Below are 21,048 nucleotides of genomic sequence, written 5' to 3' on the forward strand. Positions count from 1 at the left end.
TTTGAGTTCATGGTTTCTTTGCTGATAATTCAGCCCCACAATCACTCTGCTCCCTTTTCTAGGTTATGTATTAAGTGAGTTTTCGATGGGGGAGGAGGGGCAGGGATTTATGAGATGCTAATTTTGGTCAATAGCTCAGACCTAGAGAAACTGAACCCATGAAAAAGGTGAATTTCAAGGTTATTTGTGAAATTGCAGAATAAGATGCAATTTTTCTCACATGGCCATAGAATATAATGGCAAGAAGACAGCATATAAATGATTTAGAAATCACAGTAAAGCAAAAAGAAACTGACAACACCCAGGCTTATAGCGGAGCTTTCTGCAGTTTGATGAAGCCTGATTGATAAATAGACAATATTTTCTCAGAAACAGAATTTAAATGGTAAAAGATATTTTAGTCTGCCTTACTGATGTCTTTCCCACATGTTCATCCTACCTTTCTCCAATTCTGTGCATAAAAGGAGAGCTCCCCCCATACATCATGATCACAGGTATACATTAAGGATTACAGGTGATTTACCGCACCTATCGCAAAGACTAGGGCCATAGAAATAGGAGTAGGCCATTCAGCCCCTGGAGCTTGTTGCCCCATTCTATCAGATCATGTCTAATCTGTATCTCAACTCCATTTATTCAACGTGATTCGATCACTTGCTCCACCATCTGAATTCATGGTAACGCAAACAATGCTTAGGGTAAACTTTCACAGTCACGTGGAGGCTTTCAGTTTTATATAAGCTTGCCCCTTGATGTTGCTGATTACAATTCAACAGGTAAGCTATGCGTTTCCCATTAACCGGTTGCAGATTAATTCCAGTACTTTTTGCAGTGGTTGACAACAATTTTTAATTAAGCAGCCAGTGTTGAGATCACCACAGATCAACCAATTGAAACACTTGAGCTGCAAGCCATTGTACATTTGTCTTCAAAAGTTTATAGGCCACAAAACACCCAACACATTTGGTATTACATATCTCTGCCTAAACCTTTGAGGCATCACAACAAATGAGTTTACGTGCCCCTAGAACAGGGATATTGTGCCAGTATGTCAAGTTCCCATACATGAGCATCACTAAAATAGAATTGTTTCTGCTTGGAGTTCAGGTTACCAGCCCTCCAGGCTTGACATATGAACATACGAATTAGGTGCAGGAGTGGGCCACTCAGCCCCTCGAGCCTGCTCCACCATTCAATATGATCATGGCTGATCTGATTTGTAACCTCAACCCCCACATTCCTGCCTACCTGAGATAACCTTTCACCCCCTTGCTTATCAAGGATCTATCTACCTCTGCCTTAAAAATATTCCAAGACTCTGCTTCCACAGCCTTTTGTGAAAGAGAGTTCCAAAGACTCACGACCCTCTGAGAGGAAAAAAAATTCTCCTCATCTCTGTCTTAAATGGACAACTCCTTATTTTTAAATAAGTCTCCCGGAGTCTTCATGAATGAAGGATTAATCTCTGCTCCTATCAACACCTAGAGGAAAATTCATAGGGGCATTTAAAAAATATAGGTTAAAATAAAAGCAAAACACTGCGGGTGCAGGAAATCCGAAGAAGAGTCATATTAGGCTCGAGACGTTAACTCTGTTTCTCTCTCCACAGCTGCTGCCAGACCTGCTGAGCTTTTCCAGCATTTTCAGTTTTTGTACTTTAAAAAGTTGTTTGTTTTAATGCTCTTTGAACACTCCAATTTGTTAGTTACAAAAATATTGCAGTTGGTTAAAAAGGGAATCTGATTGGGCCAAGCGGATCGAGTCAGGCCCATGTGATGAAACTTCGTCCAACCAGAGTTGGCAACCCTGGTTTTGTTGCTTGTGATGAAAAAAAAAGATTTTTTTTAAACTCTGGAACGAAAAGCTTAGCATCAGTAATGGTGGCATGTAACTATGCAAACGTTGCTAAAATCTTTGCAGCTTTCTAGACTCAACATTGAATTCGACCATTTTAAATTGTAACCTCCACCTGTATTTTGTTTTGGTTCTTTTTCCTGGTTTGGGGTGTTTTTTTTTTGTTCTTTGTGTTTCTCATATTTCCTTGACTTCAATTTTGAGCGGCTGCTATTCAGAATCCTCCTGCTTACACCTCCTGCGGACATATCTTTTGTTTCTTGCCCCACCCACTTTTGCCTTGCGCCATGAAACCTTTAGTCATTTAACCTCGCCTGCCCTCCCGCCCTACCACAGACATTCCCTTTTGTTCTTTTTCCTACCCTCCCCCATTTCACTCTCCAAATCTTGTCACACTTCTCACTGTTCCCAGTTCTGATGAAAGGTCACAACCCTGAAGCGTTACCTGTGTTTCTCTCGCCACAGATGCTGCCTGACCTGCTAAGTATTTCCAGCTTTTTCTGTTCTTATTTTGCTTTTGTGTTGCCAAAAGTCCATCTGATTCACTAATGTCCTTTTTAAATTAGGAAATCTGCCATCCTTACCTGGCCTGGCTTACATGTGACTCTGGACCCAAAGCAAAGTGGTTAACTCTTAACTGCCCTCTGAAATGGCCTAACAAGCCACCCAGTAGGGCAGTCAGGGATGGACAATAAATGCTGGCCTTGCCAGTGATGCCCACATCCCCGATTGAATTTTAAAAACTCTAACATGGCATTTTCTAGCCATTATTTGCCAGATTGGTTTTGTTTTTACATGTTGCTAATACAACAGACAGCAGTCGTTGCCTAGAAATTCTCCCACATCGTCTTTAGCTCCTTCACACTCAAAAATAAAAATCCCTGACATTCTTGGCCTTTGTCCATAAGAGCACCTTTTGTAAAGCTGTTCTAGTACAGCTACAACACTGGCATCTACCCAGCAGTGTGGAAAATTGCCCAGGTATGTCCTGTACACAAAAAGGACAAATCCAAGCCCGCCAATTACCGCCCCATCAGTCTACTCTCGATCATCAGTAAAATGATGAAAGGGGTCATCAACAATGCTATCAAGATGCAATTAGTCAGCAGTAACCTGCTCACTGATGACCAGTTTGGGTTCCACCAGGATCACTGAGCTCCTGACCTCATTTCAGGGGAGGAGGGTGCGCAGAGGAGGAGGGGGGCACTGATGCACAAGATTCACTGCAGAAACTCACCAAGGCCCTTAGACAGCACCTTCCAAACCCACGACCACTACCATCTAGAAGGACAAGGGCATCAGATAGATGGGAACACCACCACTTGGAAGTTTCCCCCCAAATCACTCACCATCCTGACTTGGAAATATATCGCTGTTCTTTCACTGTCGCTGGATCAAAATCCTGGAACTCCCTCCCTAACAGCACCCTGGGTGTACCTACACCACATGAATTGCTTCAAGAAGATAGCTCACCACTACCACCTCAAGGACAATTAGGGATGGGCAATAAATGCTGGCCTAGCCAGTGACGCCCACATACCATGAAAAAAAAATCAGAGAATCATGGTAAATTCAAAAAGAATGTCCACTCCCAGGAATGTGGGATTGCACCTCAGATTCCTTATAAGATAGACCTGTAATCTTGGCAGACTGTATGAGAATGGCAGAGGGAGAGTTAACCTCCTTGTGTCGGTCAACAGCTGCCACAGCAAAGACCGAAATGAGAGTCAGTTGCCTGCCCTCCCGGAAGAGTTTGTGTCCTACACGTAGGGAACCATGACAAAAGCCGCTTGTAGCTCTTCTCAATGTTAGCTACATATGATTTGAAGAAATTTAGTAAAGAGGCAAGTGAAAATGTTGAGCAGCAACCAAAATGAATGCGGAGGAAATTCCTGCTTTGATTTTATGACAACTGAGTAGATGGTAATTGAAAGAACAGAAAGCAAGGGTTAGAACATCAAAAAGAAGCTATTTTGGAGAGGAATATCAGTCTAGAAAACAGTATACAAGAACTGCAATTCAATGGCAGGAACATGCATACCATTAAGTTGTCAATACGCAATTTTAAGAGCTTTGTAGATGTCTTAGGCCAGACTATTTTATCATCTGGCTCCAGCTGTCCATTAGATCCCTTTTTGTCCTGTTTCTCATTGATTAATTTTAATTGTTTTTCAGCTCATGATTGAATCCAGGCTACTCTCACAGGACCTAAAATTATTCTGCACTGAGAATCCATGAAATGTAGGAAACCATCCCCCTTCATCCTCTTTGCCCTCCTTGACCGTTCGTTCCTCCCTCCCCCACCTCCTCATGCTCATCCTCTCATCATCCTCCTTCGTCCTCTTGCCCACTTCCCCCTCTCCCTTTTCACCCCTCCTTTTTTTCACCCCTCCCCTCTTCCTCTGCGACCCCCCTCCTCTGCAACCCCCCTCCCCTCCTCCCCTGCGACCTCCTCCCCCTCTTGCGCCCCCCCATCTCCCCCTCTTGCGTCCCTCCTCCTCCCCCGTCCTTTTGCGTCCCTCCTCCTCTTGCGCCAACCTCCTCCCCCTCCTCTTGCACCCCCCCCTTCCTCCAGCTTTGCCTCTCCTGCTTGCCTCCTCCCTCATCTCCATTCCCTTGTTAAAAGGGATTTACATTATTTAAGGGACTGTAATGATGCCATCTTAAACTGAATTGAATAGTTGACTTTTCAATGTTCTCTCATCTCCACATTAATCTGCAGTAAATGGAGTTTCCAAAGTAGATGGAGCAGGGCCACTTGTATTAATACTTCATGTGATTTTGCAAAGACACACGAAGGACAAAATCATTTCGCGTAAATGGCATTTTAAAAGTATGCCCCCTTTTCTCTGGCTTTTCGACTGGATAATAGCTTTCTGATAGATGGAAAAAGGAACAAATTGATGAGTATTTGTTAGATTTTCAAAACCACAAGCAACTAAGCCTAGACTAGGCTTATGTTAGCTTCATATCTTCAATGCACTGCCTGAAAGGGTGGTGGAAGAGATTCATTGGTAACTTTCAAAAGGAAATCAGATACATACTTGAAAAGGAAACACTTGCAGGCCTATGAAGAAGCGGAAAGGAGGGTGGGACTAAATAGATAGCTCTTTCGAAGAGCTGGTATAGGCACAATGTGATGAAAGGCTGCCTACTGTGATGTTTGATTCAATGAGCATCTGCATATTGTGCTTAAATTGAATACACGGGACGAATGATGCATTTTGTTTAGCAAAATTTTAATTTTATTCAGGATCCAGCCAGAATATTCAGTTTTTAAACTTGGACTTTGCTATAGCAGAGGTATTAACCAATGGTTTCTTTTTTTTAAAAAAAAAAATTGCGCCTAAGGCTGTACAACTGTCTCATTCAGTCTCTCGTCTTCTGAGATGCTTCTTTCTTCAACATTGCCTCCCAGGAGCTGCAACTTATCCGTCAAGTTATTCAGCAAGTATTCTAGCACCTCGCCAAAACAAATGATCTGGCCTAAGGCTTAGCATAGTCAGAAATGTTAGCTGGCACTAGGGAGCTGCTGTTGGCCACATACAGTATAAATATTTGTTATCTCTATATGCCGAGGCCTGGGTGCAGTTTTGAAGAGATCTTTGCTTTTGGGCATTGCCCATGTAAGTGATTATTCAGTCAAATCTCGAGTATTTGAGATTAGTAACGGGTTTCTCAGCATGATATGACGAGGAGAAGGCAGAATGGATTTGCACCATTGCAAGAATAGCTGCTAGAGAGAGTTATGTTGCTTTAAAAGCTTTTTTTTTTAGCCAATGTGGGCCCGGATTTATTCCAAAAGTTATTTGGATCAGTCAAAACAAATAGAAAATCAGACTTGATGCTTCAAATCTGCCATTTGGTTTGCTAAATTGAATTCTATTTGGCGAGTTTCAAATCTATCCTCCATTTACAAAATATCTAATAATTAATCCCTTAAACACCATTCAGTTTATCAGTCCAGCGGAAGGAAATGTACTTTCTGGAGGTTTTTGCACTGAGTTGGCGATTGTGTAGCGTGAAAGGAGAGCGTGGGATATTAAAAGTCCACCAAAAGTTGTAAAAATGTTTGGGATTCCAAATTGAAATGCAGTTAAGCCCGAATTTGGACTGAGTTCTTTTCTTTTCGCTGTAGTTCATAGCTCAGGCAAGTGATTTGTTCCGACAGATTTTGTGGTTTTCATCCATCAGCAACTCCTTAAGGTGGTCGCTAATAAATCCAACAGGGAATTCAGGAAGAACTTCTTTACTCAGAGTGGTTAGAATGTGGACTTCGCTACCACATGGTGTAGTTGAGGCAAATAGGTTAGGCGACTTTAAGGAAAAGCTCTTGTGAAGCATAAAGTGGGATAGACCTAATGGGCTGAGTGGTCTGTTTCTGTGCTTTATATCATCTCTGGCAGGTTTTGTCACGTTTTCAGGAGAAAAAGCTATTGGAAGTAAATTCTGTACAAATTGTGGTGTGTTGCTTTGACACTTTTTTTTCTCTCATAGTTGTATATGGTTGGCAGAACACATTAAAAATTAAATATATAAGGTTCATCCCAATTTTACCATTGCTATTTCAACACCAACCCTTGAAGCAGTACTGTTCAATAGGTCAATGTCCTATTAATACAAAAAAAAACCTAAAAGGTGAGATGTACTGCAGTTTTTCTTTCAGTACTGGGAAAAAACCCTAAAATAAATTAATGGTATGAAGGAACATTTTTAGTTAATATGTTAATTCAAAGGCATTATAATGAATACAATCATTCTCTTGACCTCTGTGGTCAAAAATGTGTAGACACACATGAAATGCTTGGTAAAAGGATATTTTCTGTTACATTCAGTAATTTTGGGAGACACCGTACATCAGTTACCAGGAGGTCCCAGGTCAATCCTTGATTTGTGCTTAGCCCATGGATCTTGGTTGGGACACCAGAATTAGCTTTAGTGCCTTTGAATTGGGATGGGGGAGAGTAAAGGGTGTGGAACCCACTAGGGATCCTTCTGAACATTCTCAAGTGACCCCTGCCCCTGACTGTTAAGTGAGGGTCAGGCTTGCACTCAGATGCCTTCTGTGCCTGAAAAGCTGGCTTGTACTTACAATCTGAGCTTACACATGAAGACTGGCCACTTGTCAGTGGAGCCATATCCAACAGAAATTTACCTTGAGGAAAAATGATTGCGGTTTTTTTTTTGAAGCTACCCATGAAAACAAATTATGTTTTACTTAGGCAACTGTTCTTTCTCGGACCCTTTATAGATGTGACTTTATTTAATTGGGTTTGTCTGGCAGTGAAAGCATTTTAATAATCTATGGAGAGCATAAGCATCAATTAAGTTTCTGCACTACAGTGACCAGCAGGCTGTAAAATGTAACTCAGGCAAGTTAAGGTTTCTTTTTAAAAGCATTTTCCCTGTATCCTCTTACTTTGGTCAACTAAACTCATTCTCATATCCAGCCAGGAGGTGAGGTGACTCATCATCATTTTGATGTCTTCCAGTGTCCTAAAACTAGCTTTAAGAGCAACATTGTAGAGACTATGTGGTTAAATGGATTTGAAGAGTCACTCTGTCGGAGTGAGTGACATAAAGCTCTGTATGAGTTCCTCACTAACACAGTTGAATGAAGATTAGTCACGATTGAATTTCCCACCGAGTGAAACAATGTAAAAGGATCCAATTCACAATCCATATCAGCTTCTAAACAGAATCGGAACCTGTAATGTAAATGAGATGCCACGCTGAGTGCTTAATCAATCCCATTAATGCAGGAGTTATTTAACAGAGGATATGGAACATGAAGAAAAATCAATTGCTATATCAGTGAAGTCAGTCTTTCCGCATCACAGTTCCTCCAGCTTGTATTATCTATCTTCTGATATTTTTCTAACTGCCCAAGGTTGAATCAACACAAAATATGAAGACAGTGCAATTTTTAGAATTCTTTGTGGATGTGGGCGTCGCTGGCAATTTCCCTTGAAGGTGGTGGTGAGCCACCTTCTTGAACCGCTGCAGGCCATCTGGTGTAGATACACCCACGGTGCTGTTAGGAAAGAAGTTCCAGGATTTTGACCCGACAACAGTGAATGCAAGGTGATATAGTTCCAAGTCAGGATGGTGTGTGGCTTGGAGGAGAACTTGCAGGTTCCCATGCGTCTGCTGTCCTTGGCCTTCTAGGTGGTAGAGGTCGCGGGTTCAGAAGAGGCTGTCGAAGGAACCTTGTTGAGTTGCTGCAGTACATCTTTTAGATGGTATACACTGCTGCCGCTGTGCATCAGTGGTGAAAGGTGCTATATACATGTGTGTCTTTCGTCCACAGGATGACGAAAAGGGGATTGATAAATCCCTCAGACTAGTGGAAGCATGATATATTTTCCCCCATAAATTTTACTTAGAATAAATTGTAGCATAATCTTTGAAGAAATAGTATGTTATGGTAACTTAAACTTTGTAAGAGTGATTTCTGTGCCTTATAACAAAGAAAATAAAACTTGTTTAATTTCTAATTATTTTATGAACTAATTCCTAGAGATTATATTTCTGTTTCATAAACTGTTACCTGTGGTGAAATGTGTGTGTCGTATGGCACATCACTTAAACAAGCAAGAATTTATTAGTACAGAACCTGAATATCAATAAAAACACATGTCTTGCACTCATCAGGACAATTCATAATAATACCAAATTGAAACAAAAACAGAAAATGCTGGAAAAGCTCAGCAGGTCTGAAGCATCTGTGGAGAGAAAGAGAGTTGATGTTTTGCGTCTGTATGACCCTTCTTCAGAGCTAAAGAGAAGTAGAAATGTGATGAAATTTATACTGTTTAAGGTGGGTGGAGCAGGTGAAGCTGGATAGAAGGCCAGCGATAGGTGGGGGCTAAGGAGAGATTGACAAAGATCTCAATTTATACTGCATGAGAAGAGAGTGCTGATTGGTTGGCATGTGGATTCTGGTAAAGGCATTACCAAGAAGAATGCACCAGTTAACTGATAACTGACAGTTAACTGACAAGCTTTGTTTAAACTCAAACCAGACAGGTTGACTCTGGTCAAGGCATTGCCCTGGGGAATGAACCAGGGAATGGCTGTCACCTATTTTGTTTAGTTGAAAAAGGCGCAATGTTCTGTCTGCAAAGGACATAGCCCTGTGTGTTAATATATGTAGCTTCTAGCACGCGTAAATGAGCCATACTGCAAGCTCGACTGATAATCTTAAATTGGTTGTCAGAGTAATTCTTAGCACAGTCAGGATTATTTTGTAAATGTTGTCCAGTCGTTGAATCACATCTAATGTAATCACATCTAACCTAATCACCTCTCCAACATTAGAGTATGACTCACTTACACATGCTAGAAACTATGTTATTGCAAATTGACTTGAGTGCAAGACGAAAAGCTTCTACCACATGTGTCTTTTTTCAGCAATACTCGAGCTTGCTCTTGAGTATTATTTCTAGGTGGCTCATTATAGGAAGGATATTGGAATTGTGGAAAGCGTACAGAAAAGGTTCGCTCAAATGATACAGGGAATGAGAATTTACAGTTGAAAGACTTGTGGAGATGGTGAGGGGCAGGGGAGTGGGGTTTTCTCAATTGAGAGCTAAGAGATTGTCAAAAACATGAGTTTTAAAGAGGATTTGGTAACAGTGGGGCATAGGTTGAGGATAATTACCAAAGGAATGAACAAGTTATTTAGTAGAATTTTTTCACACCATTATTAGAATATGAAATGCTTTATCACCAAGCATGCATTGAGACAAAGACTACTAAAACAATTGAAAGGGAATTAGTTAACGAAGTGAAAAGGGAGAATACAACAGGATATTTTTTTTTTGGAAAAATATACTTCATTCATAAAACATCAGAAAGAACATGACAAAACATTTCAAAATGGCCTATCGCAAGAAGTGCAGTGATATTCAACTTTTCCACATAGCTCATGAGGTGCTTCAATACAGTCAATGAACATTACAGACACTTCAATATGGTCATTACAGACAGTCAGTGCAATGGTATTCAAGTTATTGACATAGATAATGTTGCACTCTGAGGTGAATCAATACAATTATGATGCATTTAGTATTCACTGTGTACATTCCTTGTGAGTCATACAGCCCGAGGGGTCTATACAATTCCCAGCCCCTCGATGCACTATGGCAGAAAGGTGTTAGACAGCGACCTTTCTCTATTGCACCTTTGCGGTGGCTGCCCCAAGCTTTAGTGTGTCTCTCAGCGCACAGTCCTGGACGTTGGAATATGTTAGCCTGCAACACTCAGTTGGGGTCAATTCTTTGCACTGGAAGACCAACAAGTTTCAGGCAGACCAAAGTGCGTCTTTCACCAAGTTGATGATCTTCCAGCTGCAGATGATGTTTGTCTCGGTGTGGGTCTCTGGGAACAGCCCGTAGAGCACAGAGTCATGTGTCACAGAACTGCTCGAGAATACAAAAAGATGTGAGGAAGTAACAGGGAATACTGTAGGGTTAGAGTTGATAGCTTCAGTTCAAGAGCTGGCACAGGTACAATGAGCAAAAGGCCTCTTTCTTTGCTGCCCTTTCTACAATTTTATGAATTTGGACCTGCATGGTGATTTGCTGGATGTATTGTTATTTTAGGCTTGTGCACGTGCATTCCTAACAGTTCTTCACCTAAAACTTGTTCAGCCCTCATTTTCTGATCGCCTGATTTGCATTCGTACGAACACCAGCAGTGACCTTGTGAAAATCTAGTGTTTACTTAAGAGCATTTAAATCCCACATGAGTTTAGAAAGTCTGAGCAAAAATTTGCTTGCACGGCATATTTAACATAAATGATTTTTGTGTTAGCTTGGACTCCATCTGAATATTGGGCACATCATTATAAATGCCTGAATGCAAAACTTCTACCCACTTCAAGGTACAAAGGTTAGAACGCATTTTTGCAGTTACAATGGTTTCCATAAAATAAGTGTTATTGATGGCTGAGATTTAGTCTGTGCGTGTGGGGAAATGGCAGCGTAGTGGTAATGTCACTGGGTTAGTAATCCAGAGGCCCAGGCTAGTGCCCAAGGAATGTGGGTTCAAATCCTACCAAGGCGGCTGGTGGAATTTAAATTCAATTGGTAAATCTGGAATATAAAGCTAGTCCTAAGTAATGATGACCATAATAACAATAATCAATTGTTGTGAAAACCCACTTGGTTCCCTAGTGTCCTTTTAGGGAAGGAAATCTGCTGTCCTTACCCGGTCTGGCCTACATGTGACTCCAAACCCACAGCAATGTGGTTGACTCTTGGCTGCCCTCTGAAATGGCCTGGCAGGTCACTCGGTTCAAGGGCAATTAGGGATGGGCAATAAATGCTGGTCTTGTCAGCCACACCCACATCCCATGAAAGAATAAAGGCAAATGACAAAAGTTTGTGAAAATAGGCTCCGGTGAGTACGATACTGTGGTTGCTTCTTTTGACAGTGTGAGTGTAAGCCCTCTGAGCAGCCAACCTGAGAGGTCAGATTTTACAGCAGTTCCCCAAAATCTCCATCTCACAGTCACTACTTTAACCCCTCTGGAACTGACAGGTTGCTCTGACTGGGAGACTCTTAGCCATGACGCACAGCTCCTATCTCTCTAAAGATTTATTTTGGACCAAAGTAAAGAATTCCTCGCAAGGCAACGTTTTTTTTAATCTACGCTAGGACATTTCCACCTAGTTCTTGATTTTTGCTGCAGAAATATTTTTTTATCTTCCCCTCGCATGTGCTTACCTCGATAGAATTCAGTTCACAAAGTGTCTTGCATGATTGTTATCTACTCCATTGAACTGGTGAACATCTTTTTTTTTCAAACTGAGACACTGGGCTTTATTTTGATGCAATTCCAGCAACGAAGGAGTCAGAAGTAGCTATAATGCAACAGACTAATTACAGCGTGAAAGGTCTTCCACATTATCCCATTGTGAAAATTCATGCTATTGTTCAACAATCTCTTTAAATATTCCATAGTGCGTCAGGCTCGTGCAGATTTTATAATGTCCTAATTAAGGTAAACTCCGGCTAAAAATTCCAAGTGTAGCCGGTACCTTTTTAGGATTTTGATTTTGTTTTTTTTTTGGCTCAATTTCTGTTTCTCTCCAGCTGCTAAGAATGTATTCTTTTTATGAGTCTCCGCTTACTGCCTTGGACGTAGAACGTTATGCATGACTAATGTTCATCTTGTAAAACTGTCCGCTTTCAACTGCAATTCGAGTATTTCCCTGACTCAGTTGCATCGTAGAAGTTGCGCCTGTGGTTCCTCGCAGCCCGACTGGCGGGCCACGCAGTCGTCAAAACTGCACTGAGTGTATCCCGTTCAGCAGTGACTGTTTCTCACGTGGCTGATCCCAACACTGACCCTGATGTGAAGATGGTGTGAACGCACGACGAGCACCACTGTTCCCAGGGCAAAGAGCAGTCATGAGCAGCTCAGTTGCTGCCACAGTAGTCACCGGGTCTGTCTCTTGCTGCATGTTGCTCATAAGCCATTTGCTCAGCCATGGATGCCTCCAGCTTTAGACCGGTGAGTGATTTACTATGGTCAGGTTGGGAAGAGATGATCGTGACCACCTTTCATCTACTTTTCTACAAAAGTGGAAAATGCGTGGCAATATTGTTCAAAAACTTGTCTTAAATTGTTGGATGTATTCCTTGGGCGAGTAAGCAGTTTGCTCCAAGTTATATTCCTGCTGTAGATGGGCTGTTGCTATTTATTCAACCCTACTGCGTTTCCACTTAAAGGATTTGGACCTTCTGCCTGTTCAGCTGATTGTATTTGGATGACCGTGTTTCATTGAATGTTACAGTACAGAGGAGAGGCCATTTGGGCTATCATGCCTCTGCTGGCCCTTTGAAAGAACTATCGAGTTAGTCCCACTCCTCGTCTTTCCCTTCAGCCCTGTAAAAATTTTCCCCTTCGTTATTTATCTAATTCCCATTCCGAAAGTTACAAGTGAACTGTTTCCACTAGTCTTTCTGGCAGTGCATTCCAGTTCATCATATGAAAACAATTTATTCGCGTCAGCCCTCTGGTTCTTTTATTTGTGCATTTATCTCATCTGATGTGCATCTTAGATTAAATTGGTGTCTTTCCTTTTGTTGCAGTAGAGTCTCCATCTGCAAGTGCACTGTGCAGTCCGTGTAAAACTGGGCCACAGTGAGCAAGAGGGGCCCCTTGTTTGATCTGTGTACTGTACCCAGACTGACTCCATGTCCCCGGGCTGGAGTCAGCCTGAGCCTGCTGGCCTGGATCAGCAACCTTGTCTGAGCATTCCTGTTGGACAGAGTGCCCGTGCTAATTGGTGTCCAGGGTGGAGGTGTCAGGGAGTGCCATGTACAGGCCACCCACAGGCATGTAGACTGTCAGCACTCAATGCCATGCCTAGGCTTCCCTCAAACTGCTACTTGAGTAGGGGCATTGGAGGGACACAGCTCCCTCGGGAACCATGCCCCAGCAAGAGCCAGCAGGCTGAGGAGGGAGAAAATTAGGAGAGCAAAGTGCAGAGATGTAACTAATACTGGTGCAGAAGAACTAATACGTCTGGATTCTTGCTCCTTTCTTCCCCAGTAAATGTAATGAAAATGGACTCTTCAGTTTGCTGTGTTGGGACCCCTTGTTATTTTACTACAGCACATTTATATATAAAATACCCGTCTGCTTTAGTGCATATAGTATCACAATGGTTTGGTGCTATTTCTGAATCTTGCCGTCATTCTATCACGGATCTGTTCTCCAAAATCGCTCATCCCTTCAAGCCAATTTCTGACCTCCTGTCCATTACACTGAATGTATGTCCATGCCCGAGTTAATTTGTACTGGAATTGTGCTCTGCCACTTGGCTACCTCGACTCTGCGTCGTCGGAACGAGCCAGTCTTTCCATCAGTCTGCTTTCCTGCTCAAACAGATCTCCGGTCAGCTCTCACTGCTCCATGTCGACAGAGAATCTTCACCAGTGAGGGTGAACCGTGCTGTAACATGGGATTACAGAGAGCATACAGCACACACACAGGCCATTTGGTCCAACCAGTTCATGCTGGTGTTTATGCTCCAGTCCAGCCTCCTCCCATCTTTCCTCAGCTAAATCTATCAGTAAAACCCTTTATTCCCTTCTCCCACATGTTTGTATAGTTTCCTCTTAAATGCATCTATACTATTCGCTTCAGTCACTCCCGGTGGGAGCGAGGTCCACATCCTCACCACTCTTTAGATGACAAAGTTTCTTCTGAATTTCTAGGTGACTGTCTTATATTGATGGCCTTTAGTTATGCACTTCCCCTCAAGGTGAAACATTCTCTCTGCATCCACTCTCTCAAACCCTTTCATAATTTTAAACACGTCTGTTAGGTCACCCCTCGGCTGCCTTTTTTCGAGATAAAAGACACCCAGCCTGTCAATCCTTGCCTGGTATGTATACCCACACGTTTCTGGTATCATCCTTGTAAATTTTCTCTGTACCATCTCCGGCGTCTCTGTATCATTTTAAATCGATCGTGCTTTCAGGAGAATTGAATCATCATCTGATGAGAAAATAATTCCAGGTCTGTGGGGAAAATATTTTATTCTTTCGTGGGATGTGGGATGTGAGTGTCGTTGGCAAGGCCACCATTTGTTGCCCATCCTTAATTGCCCTCGAAATGAGTGGCTTTGCTCGGCCACTTCAGAGGGCAGTTAAGAGCCAACCACATTGCTGTGGATCTGGAGTCACGTAGGACAGCAGGTTTCCTCCCCTAAAGGACTAGGTGGGTTTTTTTTACAACAATCAATGTTAGTTTCATGGTCACTGTTACTGAGACTAGCTTTATATTCCAGAATTTTTTTTTCATTAATTGAATGTAAATTCCACCAGTTGTCGTAGTGTGATTTGAACCCACGTGCCAACGGTATTAGCCTAGGCCTCTGGATTACTAGTTCGAAAACGCAGGGGAGTAGCACGAGGCGAATTGCTCTTGCAAAGAGCCACATGTAGACGACAGGCCTCCTCCTAAGCAGCAAACATTCTTTGATTCTACGAATCTATAATATGGGGACCACAACTGCATGCAGCATTCCAAATAGTCTAACCAAGATGCGATACAGGTTTAGCATGACAGCCCTACTTTTCAGTTCTGTCCCTCTCAAAACAAAACCTAGCGCTTGACTTGCTTTTTTTCTTCATGGCCTTATATCTCAGTATTGAAGTAGTCACAGTGCCACTGCAGTGCACAGCACCCAGCAAAGCTGGTAGCAAATTGCTGCCTCAAAGATTGACATTGTTAAATGGAGCATACAGGGCATTAACATCCTCAGATACATAAAGTCTTTCGATGTCCATAAATGCCTGAGTCAGGGGAGTTTGAATAAGGGTGTTCAAAGTTAAGAGGGATTTTGATATAATAAAGCCAACCCCGGTTAACTAAAAGGTACGGATTTAGAATAATTGGCCAGAGAACAGCCAGTGGATAAATGAAGAAAATAAAATTAAACAGCGAGTTATGATCTGGAAGGCACTCCTTGAAAGGATGGTGAAAGATTCAGTGGTAACTTCAAAAAGGGAGCTGGATTTTTATTTAAAAAGGACAACAGGGTCTATGGGGAGGAAATGAGGAAGAGGGACTAATTGGAATTGCTCTCCGACCTGTGCCGTGTGATTCTAGGATTGGAAATCTGCAATGAAAACCAAAAAGGCTATAAAAGCACTGCAGGTTACTTAGTTTCTGAAAGCAAGAGATAAGTTAACAATTTGGGTCCTCATGAAGCGTCTGACCCAACACAAACCTGTCTTTTTCTCTCTCAAACACTGACTGACTGACATGGTGAAGGCATTCGCCATTTCTGTTACTGAAAGGAAACAGATTAATTTGGCCGCAATCGTAGTGAGTTATCTGCGGGAAGACTGGAGGATCGGCAAGTTCTGTCCTCGTCTGCAGAGAAAATTCAACACGGGCACAGAATTTTAGAATTTCCCTTTTAGTCAGATTGTCAAATTCACAAGCGTCATGCTACTTTGAGGCATGGTTAGTTTATCAACCTGCTGGGTTATTCTTAGTCATTGACATCGATGAGTTCATATTATTCTGCCAAGTGATCCAGATAATTCATCTGAGGGCAAACAGTGACATTAAAGCCTGATTATGAGGGATCCAGGAGTAGAAACTCATTGCATCTTCCTGTTTTACGTAGTCTACATCCAATAGTCATTTGGTCATACAGAACTTGAGCATTGCTGCAAAAAAAGAGTCATGTTGAAGCTTTTTGTCTTCCACTCATCAGGACAGATGCAAGAATGCCAAATTTCAAAGGGAACAGCAATTTATACTGAAAGAGAAAAGAGTTGCTGACTGGTTGACAATTCAGCTCTGATTGGTCGAGATTTTGCCATGACGCATGGATCAGACCGCTATTATCCCCCATGTTTTTGTTTATTCAGTTGGACTTGCAATGCAGCTCACCTACCCTTGCTAAAAGCTATATATATTCATACACAGGGACCTGTCCTCTGTAGGCAAAAGAAGTATGTCCAGACATTGCATCTTTTTTGAATAAACAAAATCGTGGCTACAATAGCTCCCTAGTGCATTCACCATAGCAATGTCCCAACCAATCAGAGCTAATTTGCCAAACAATCGGGACCCTTTTTCTCATGCAGTATGAATTGTTCCCTTTGAAATTTGGCATTCTTGTGTCTGTCCTGATGAGTGCAAGATGAAAAGTTTCGACAGCATGCCTCTTTTTTTGTGACGATTATATTATGGTAAATTGAGACTATTATATAAGTGAAAGATGCATTTCTGTAGCACGTTTCATGACCTCAGGACGTTCTGAAAATCTTTACAACCAGTGAACTACATTTCAAGTGTAATCCATGTTGCAATGGAAGAAACAGGGCAGTCGATTTGCACTCAGCAATGTTCCACAAACAGCAATGAAGTAATGGCCAGATAATCTGTTTTTATTGATGTTGGTTGAGGGATGAATGTTGACCTCTTTTCAGATTTGATGGTCCTTGTCAATGAAACCCAAACTTGTGCCCAAGATAGAAGTTGATGCGGAGCCACACCTTTGCCAGAAAAAGAGTAGGGAAACTAAACGGGTAGATCCTGGCACATACTGTAACCTTGAAGACTGAGAGTGTGATCTTGAAAAGCCTCAGCAGTCAATGAGTTTCCATTAGAATGGACTGAATGGCTAGTGTGAATTTGTCTTCCTTCCATGACCATTCTGCATGACCATCTTGAATTGTTACATTTTGCTCCCTGTACTATACAACATATGTGAAACAATGCCTCAGCAACCATTTCCTTTCCCACTGTACCTGTTAACTGATAAATCAGTGTCCTCCAGTCCTTGTACTAAGGTTTGGGCAAGAGGTGCAAGGGGGAATGTGAAGAAGAACTTTTTTACGCAGTGAGTGGTAAGGACTGTAACTCGCTGCCTACAAGGATGGTGGAAGTGGAGAAAATTAATAATTTTAAAAGGAAATTGGATGGCCGCTTGGAAATAAACTCGCAGAGTTACAGGGATAGATTTAACTGATTGGATTATTCTACAGAGAGTCAGCATGGACTCGATGGGCTGAATGGCCCCCTTTTGTGCTGTAATGACTGTTCAAGTCAGACTAAAAAAATTGGATAGCCTTAACAAAGATGGGCCAAATGACCACCTCCAATGCTGTACCATTCTACTAATATATTGCATTTGTGCCATGTGTTGAGCAGAACATCTGTCACATTGAAATGAAGTGGGTCTGTTCATTCCCAGTATAACGAGATGTTGTATGTCAGCTTATAATGGAAGCGTTTACTCTAAGAGCCAGGTTAATAAGTACAACTGCACTGAATTGGAAGGGGATTTTACTTTAAACATGCAATCTTTTGCATGTAATGAAAACAGAAAATACTGGAAGTACTCAGCAGGTCAGGCAGCATCTGTGGAGAGAGAGAGAGAGAGAAACGGAGTTAACATTTCAGGTCGATGACGTTTCATCAGAATAGTTCCACTGTTTCCAACATTTTCTGTTTCAGTTCAGTTTCCAGCATTCACAGGTAACGTTCGAAAGAGAATTGGATGAATGCTTGAAGAGGGAAAAAAAAACAACAGGGCTTTTGAAGGGCGGGCAGGGGAATGGGGTAAATTGGATATCTTTTGCAAAAACCAGAATTAGGAGCAGGAGTAGGCCATTTGGCCCCCTCCAGCCTGCTCTGCCATTCATTAAGATCATGGCTTTTCTCAGCTAGGGCAAACATTTTCTCAGCATCTACCCTGTCAAGTCTGAACCACCCCCCCCCCCACCTTCCTCCTCAGAAAATTATATGTTTCAATAAGATCACATTCTATTCTTCTGAACAAGAGCTTTCCAAACTACGGGTGGGGGTAGCAAGACGAGATTTTAGGGACACAAGCTCTGAGGCTGCAATGGCTACCCTAGAGCTTAGACTGAACGTTAACAGGTGTGGGGCCCTTTTTAAATCCTCACTTTTTCTCTATTGGTCGGCGTGGCCGAACAGACAGATCTTTGAGTCCTGATTTCTGCTGCCAGAAAAGGCTGGGAAAAGGTAGCTTTTTTAAAAAAAAAAAGCCCTATTGCTTAAACAATCCCCACCACACTCAACCTCATTCTCCCACCCCCCTGCTCAACCATTGAAGGCAATCCCCAATCCACGCGCTTCAACAGCTCCGCTCCCAAATTCATGGGAAGCGTGGGACGTTAAAATGGAGTCACACCGGATAAAAATTTGGGAAGCACTGTTCTAAACCGCAGAGCACTTAGGCCCATTCTGCTCAATCTCTCCTTGTAGCAAACCACTCTCAACCTGGGAATCAGTCTCATGCACCTTCATTGTACCCCCTGTAAAAAAAAAATTATATCCTCCCTCAGATAGGCCAAATGGCCTCCTTCGATGCTGTACTATTCTATAATTCTGCTATTGTACTTTAGTGTTGTTTTCCAGGTGCTGAACAGTGTTTTTGTTGTATTTGCTCCTGGGAGCATTTGTTACTGAGCTCAGTTGCTGACACATGAAGCAGACAGAGCATGTATGGTATAACAAGCTGTTAATGAGGTTTGACTGTAAAAAAAAAATCAGCTTTTTCTGGGAAGTGCCATTCCTGCACTGTTGGTCCTCTGCATTATACACCGTCTGTGGGAGTTTGCAAATCGTTGGACATTTAAAACCGTTGGTGTGTTTGAAGTGAGCACAAATTTCGCATCTTATTAATGGCAGCCAAATAGTTTTTAGAAGTTTACTTGATTGTTGCCAAAGAAAAGGACTTGCATTTTCTATGGTCTCCTTCATGAGGGCAACACCCTAAATCACTTCCACACACCTCAAATAGTGTGCAGTAACACATTATCTGTCTGTTGCCCCATTTGCCCTCTCCGATTGGTGTAAAATATCCCACTGCGTATTTGAGAAAGAGCAGCAGAGTTCTTCCCAGTTATTTGGACCAATACCTATTTCCCTCAATCAACGCAGATGAACTGGTCATTATCACTTTGCTCTTTGTGGGAGCTTGCTCTGCAGAAATTGGCTGCAGATCCCTTACTACAGCAACTAAAATCTTCCAAAAAGTACTTCATTGCTGGAAAGTACTTTGGGGCTACCTGACATTGCAAAGTACATGCAAGTTCCTTCTTTCTTCCTTCAAATCAGCAAGCTGCCTGCCGAGTGATTTGGTGGCTCCTACCTTGATTGAAGTGGATATGAAAAACGGAATTCGCACAAAGGGTGCTCAGGTTTTCTTCAGCCTATGAAACTCTTCCCACTTGGGCTATTTAATGAGTTGACAGAGGATAAGATGACTGCTGTCGTTCTCCATCATCGCTGCCCTGAACATCTGTAGCATATGTGTTCACAGTGTTAATTTAGGTTCAGGTGTTATAAGCTGTCTGAGGTAGACAATTCCAAAGATCCGCAACCCTTTTGAGTGTCAGAATTTCTTCTCATCTCAGTCCTAAATGATTGACCCCTTATTCTGAGACTTTAACCTAGTGTTTTTGATTTCCCTGCTAGGGGAAACATTGGCCTGGATCTTCTGATCAGCATGCAGGGTCTGGCCCCGCTCGCCACCGTGTAAAATGACGCGCGGTGATGTCGGGCGTGCGTCCCGATGTCACAGCGCGTCATTCCGATCCTCAGTTCGGTGGGTGCGCAGCCGATTCTGCCGCACACCCGCCGAACTGTCAAAGGCCTATTAAGGCCATTTAAAAGCTAATTGAAATAATTAACAGGGCTGCCCGTCCAACCTTAAGGTTAGGGGGGCAGGCGAAGAGCCACGGGCGGGATGAGGTTTCATGAAGGGTTTGTAAATGTAATAAATTTTAGTGAAATTTATTGACATGCCCCAGCTCATGTGACACTGTCCGAATAATAATTTTAAAAAATCTTTATTTCAGTTTATCACAATGAAATTAAACTTCCTAAGGCAGCTCCATGCCTCAGGGAGATTTCTGCGCTCTTCCGCAGGCCCCGACTCTCCCTTCTCCCCCTGCCTGCACAGATAGCACTGAGCGCTACCAGATGCACGTCATGGTGGGCGGGCCTTAATTGGCCTGCCCACGTAAAATGGCGGCATGCAGCTGATCGCGGGCGGCGATTGGCTGCGCGCTCGCCTGGTCCCACTGCCACGCACACGACGGGGAGAAAATTCTACCCATTTTCTCAGTATCTACCCTGTCAAGTTCCTTAAGCATTTTGACATGTTTCAATTAGGCCACCTCTCATTCTTCTAGACTCCAAGTGATATATACTAGTCTACTCAATCTCTCCTCATAGGATAATCCCTTCATCCCAGGAACTAGCCTAATGAACCCACTGGGCCAAGTGCCTCCTTCCTTAGGTAAGGAGGCCAAAACTGCACACACTACTGTCGTACCATTGAGAAACCAAGGTAGATACGTTGTGTAAATAGCCAAGGTTCTTTCAGCTCAGGTTTAATTGGCTAACAGTGCCTCATTTTCTGTCGTGTTTTTTGCACATTTGGATATTTGAGAAATTGCACAATGTATTCAATCAATGTTGATCAAGTTTTTTTTCAACTTAAATTGTGTAGAAGGTAAACCGGGATCCTTCAGATGAAGAATGCTTCTTTGATCTACTGAGTCGTTTCCAAAGTAATCGTATGGATGATCAGCGTTGTACATTCGAAGAACGTCAAAATGGCACGACAGGGAGTGCATCGACCCCTGTGTCTCCTCTGCAGGACAGAATACGTGAGT

General features: G+C 42.5%; 1 protein-coding gene across 1 annotated transcript in view; it reads left to right on the top strand.

Annotated features, from left to right (window-relative positions):
* Positions 1–21,048, top strand: part of gpsm1b (G protein signaling modulator 1b) — a 247,444-nt gene that overhangs the window by 224,001 nt on the left and 2,395 nt on the right. The window contains exon 13 of the mRNA XM_078550101.1: positions 20,883–21,042. Within this exon, the coding sequence (XP_078406227.1) occupies positions 20,883–21,042 (160 nt within the window). The remainder of the gene's footprint in view (positions 1–20,882; positions 21,043–21,048) is intronic.

Source organism: Cetorhinus maximus, chromosome 10, assembly GCF_964194155.1.
Source record: "Cetorhinus maximus chromosome 10, sCetMax3.hap1.1, whole genome shotgun sequence".
Lineage (NCBI taxonomy): Eukaryota > Metazoa > Chordata > Chondrichthyes > Lamniformes > Cetorhinidae > Cetorhinus > Cetorhinus maximus.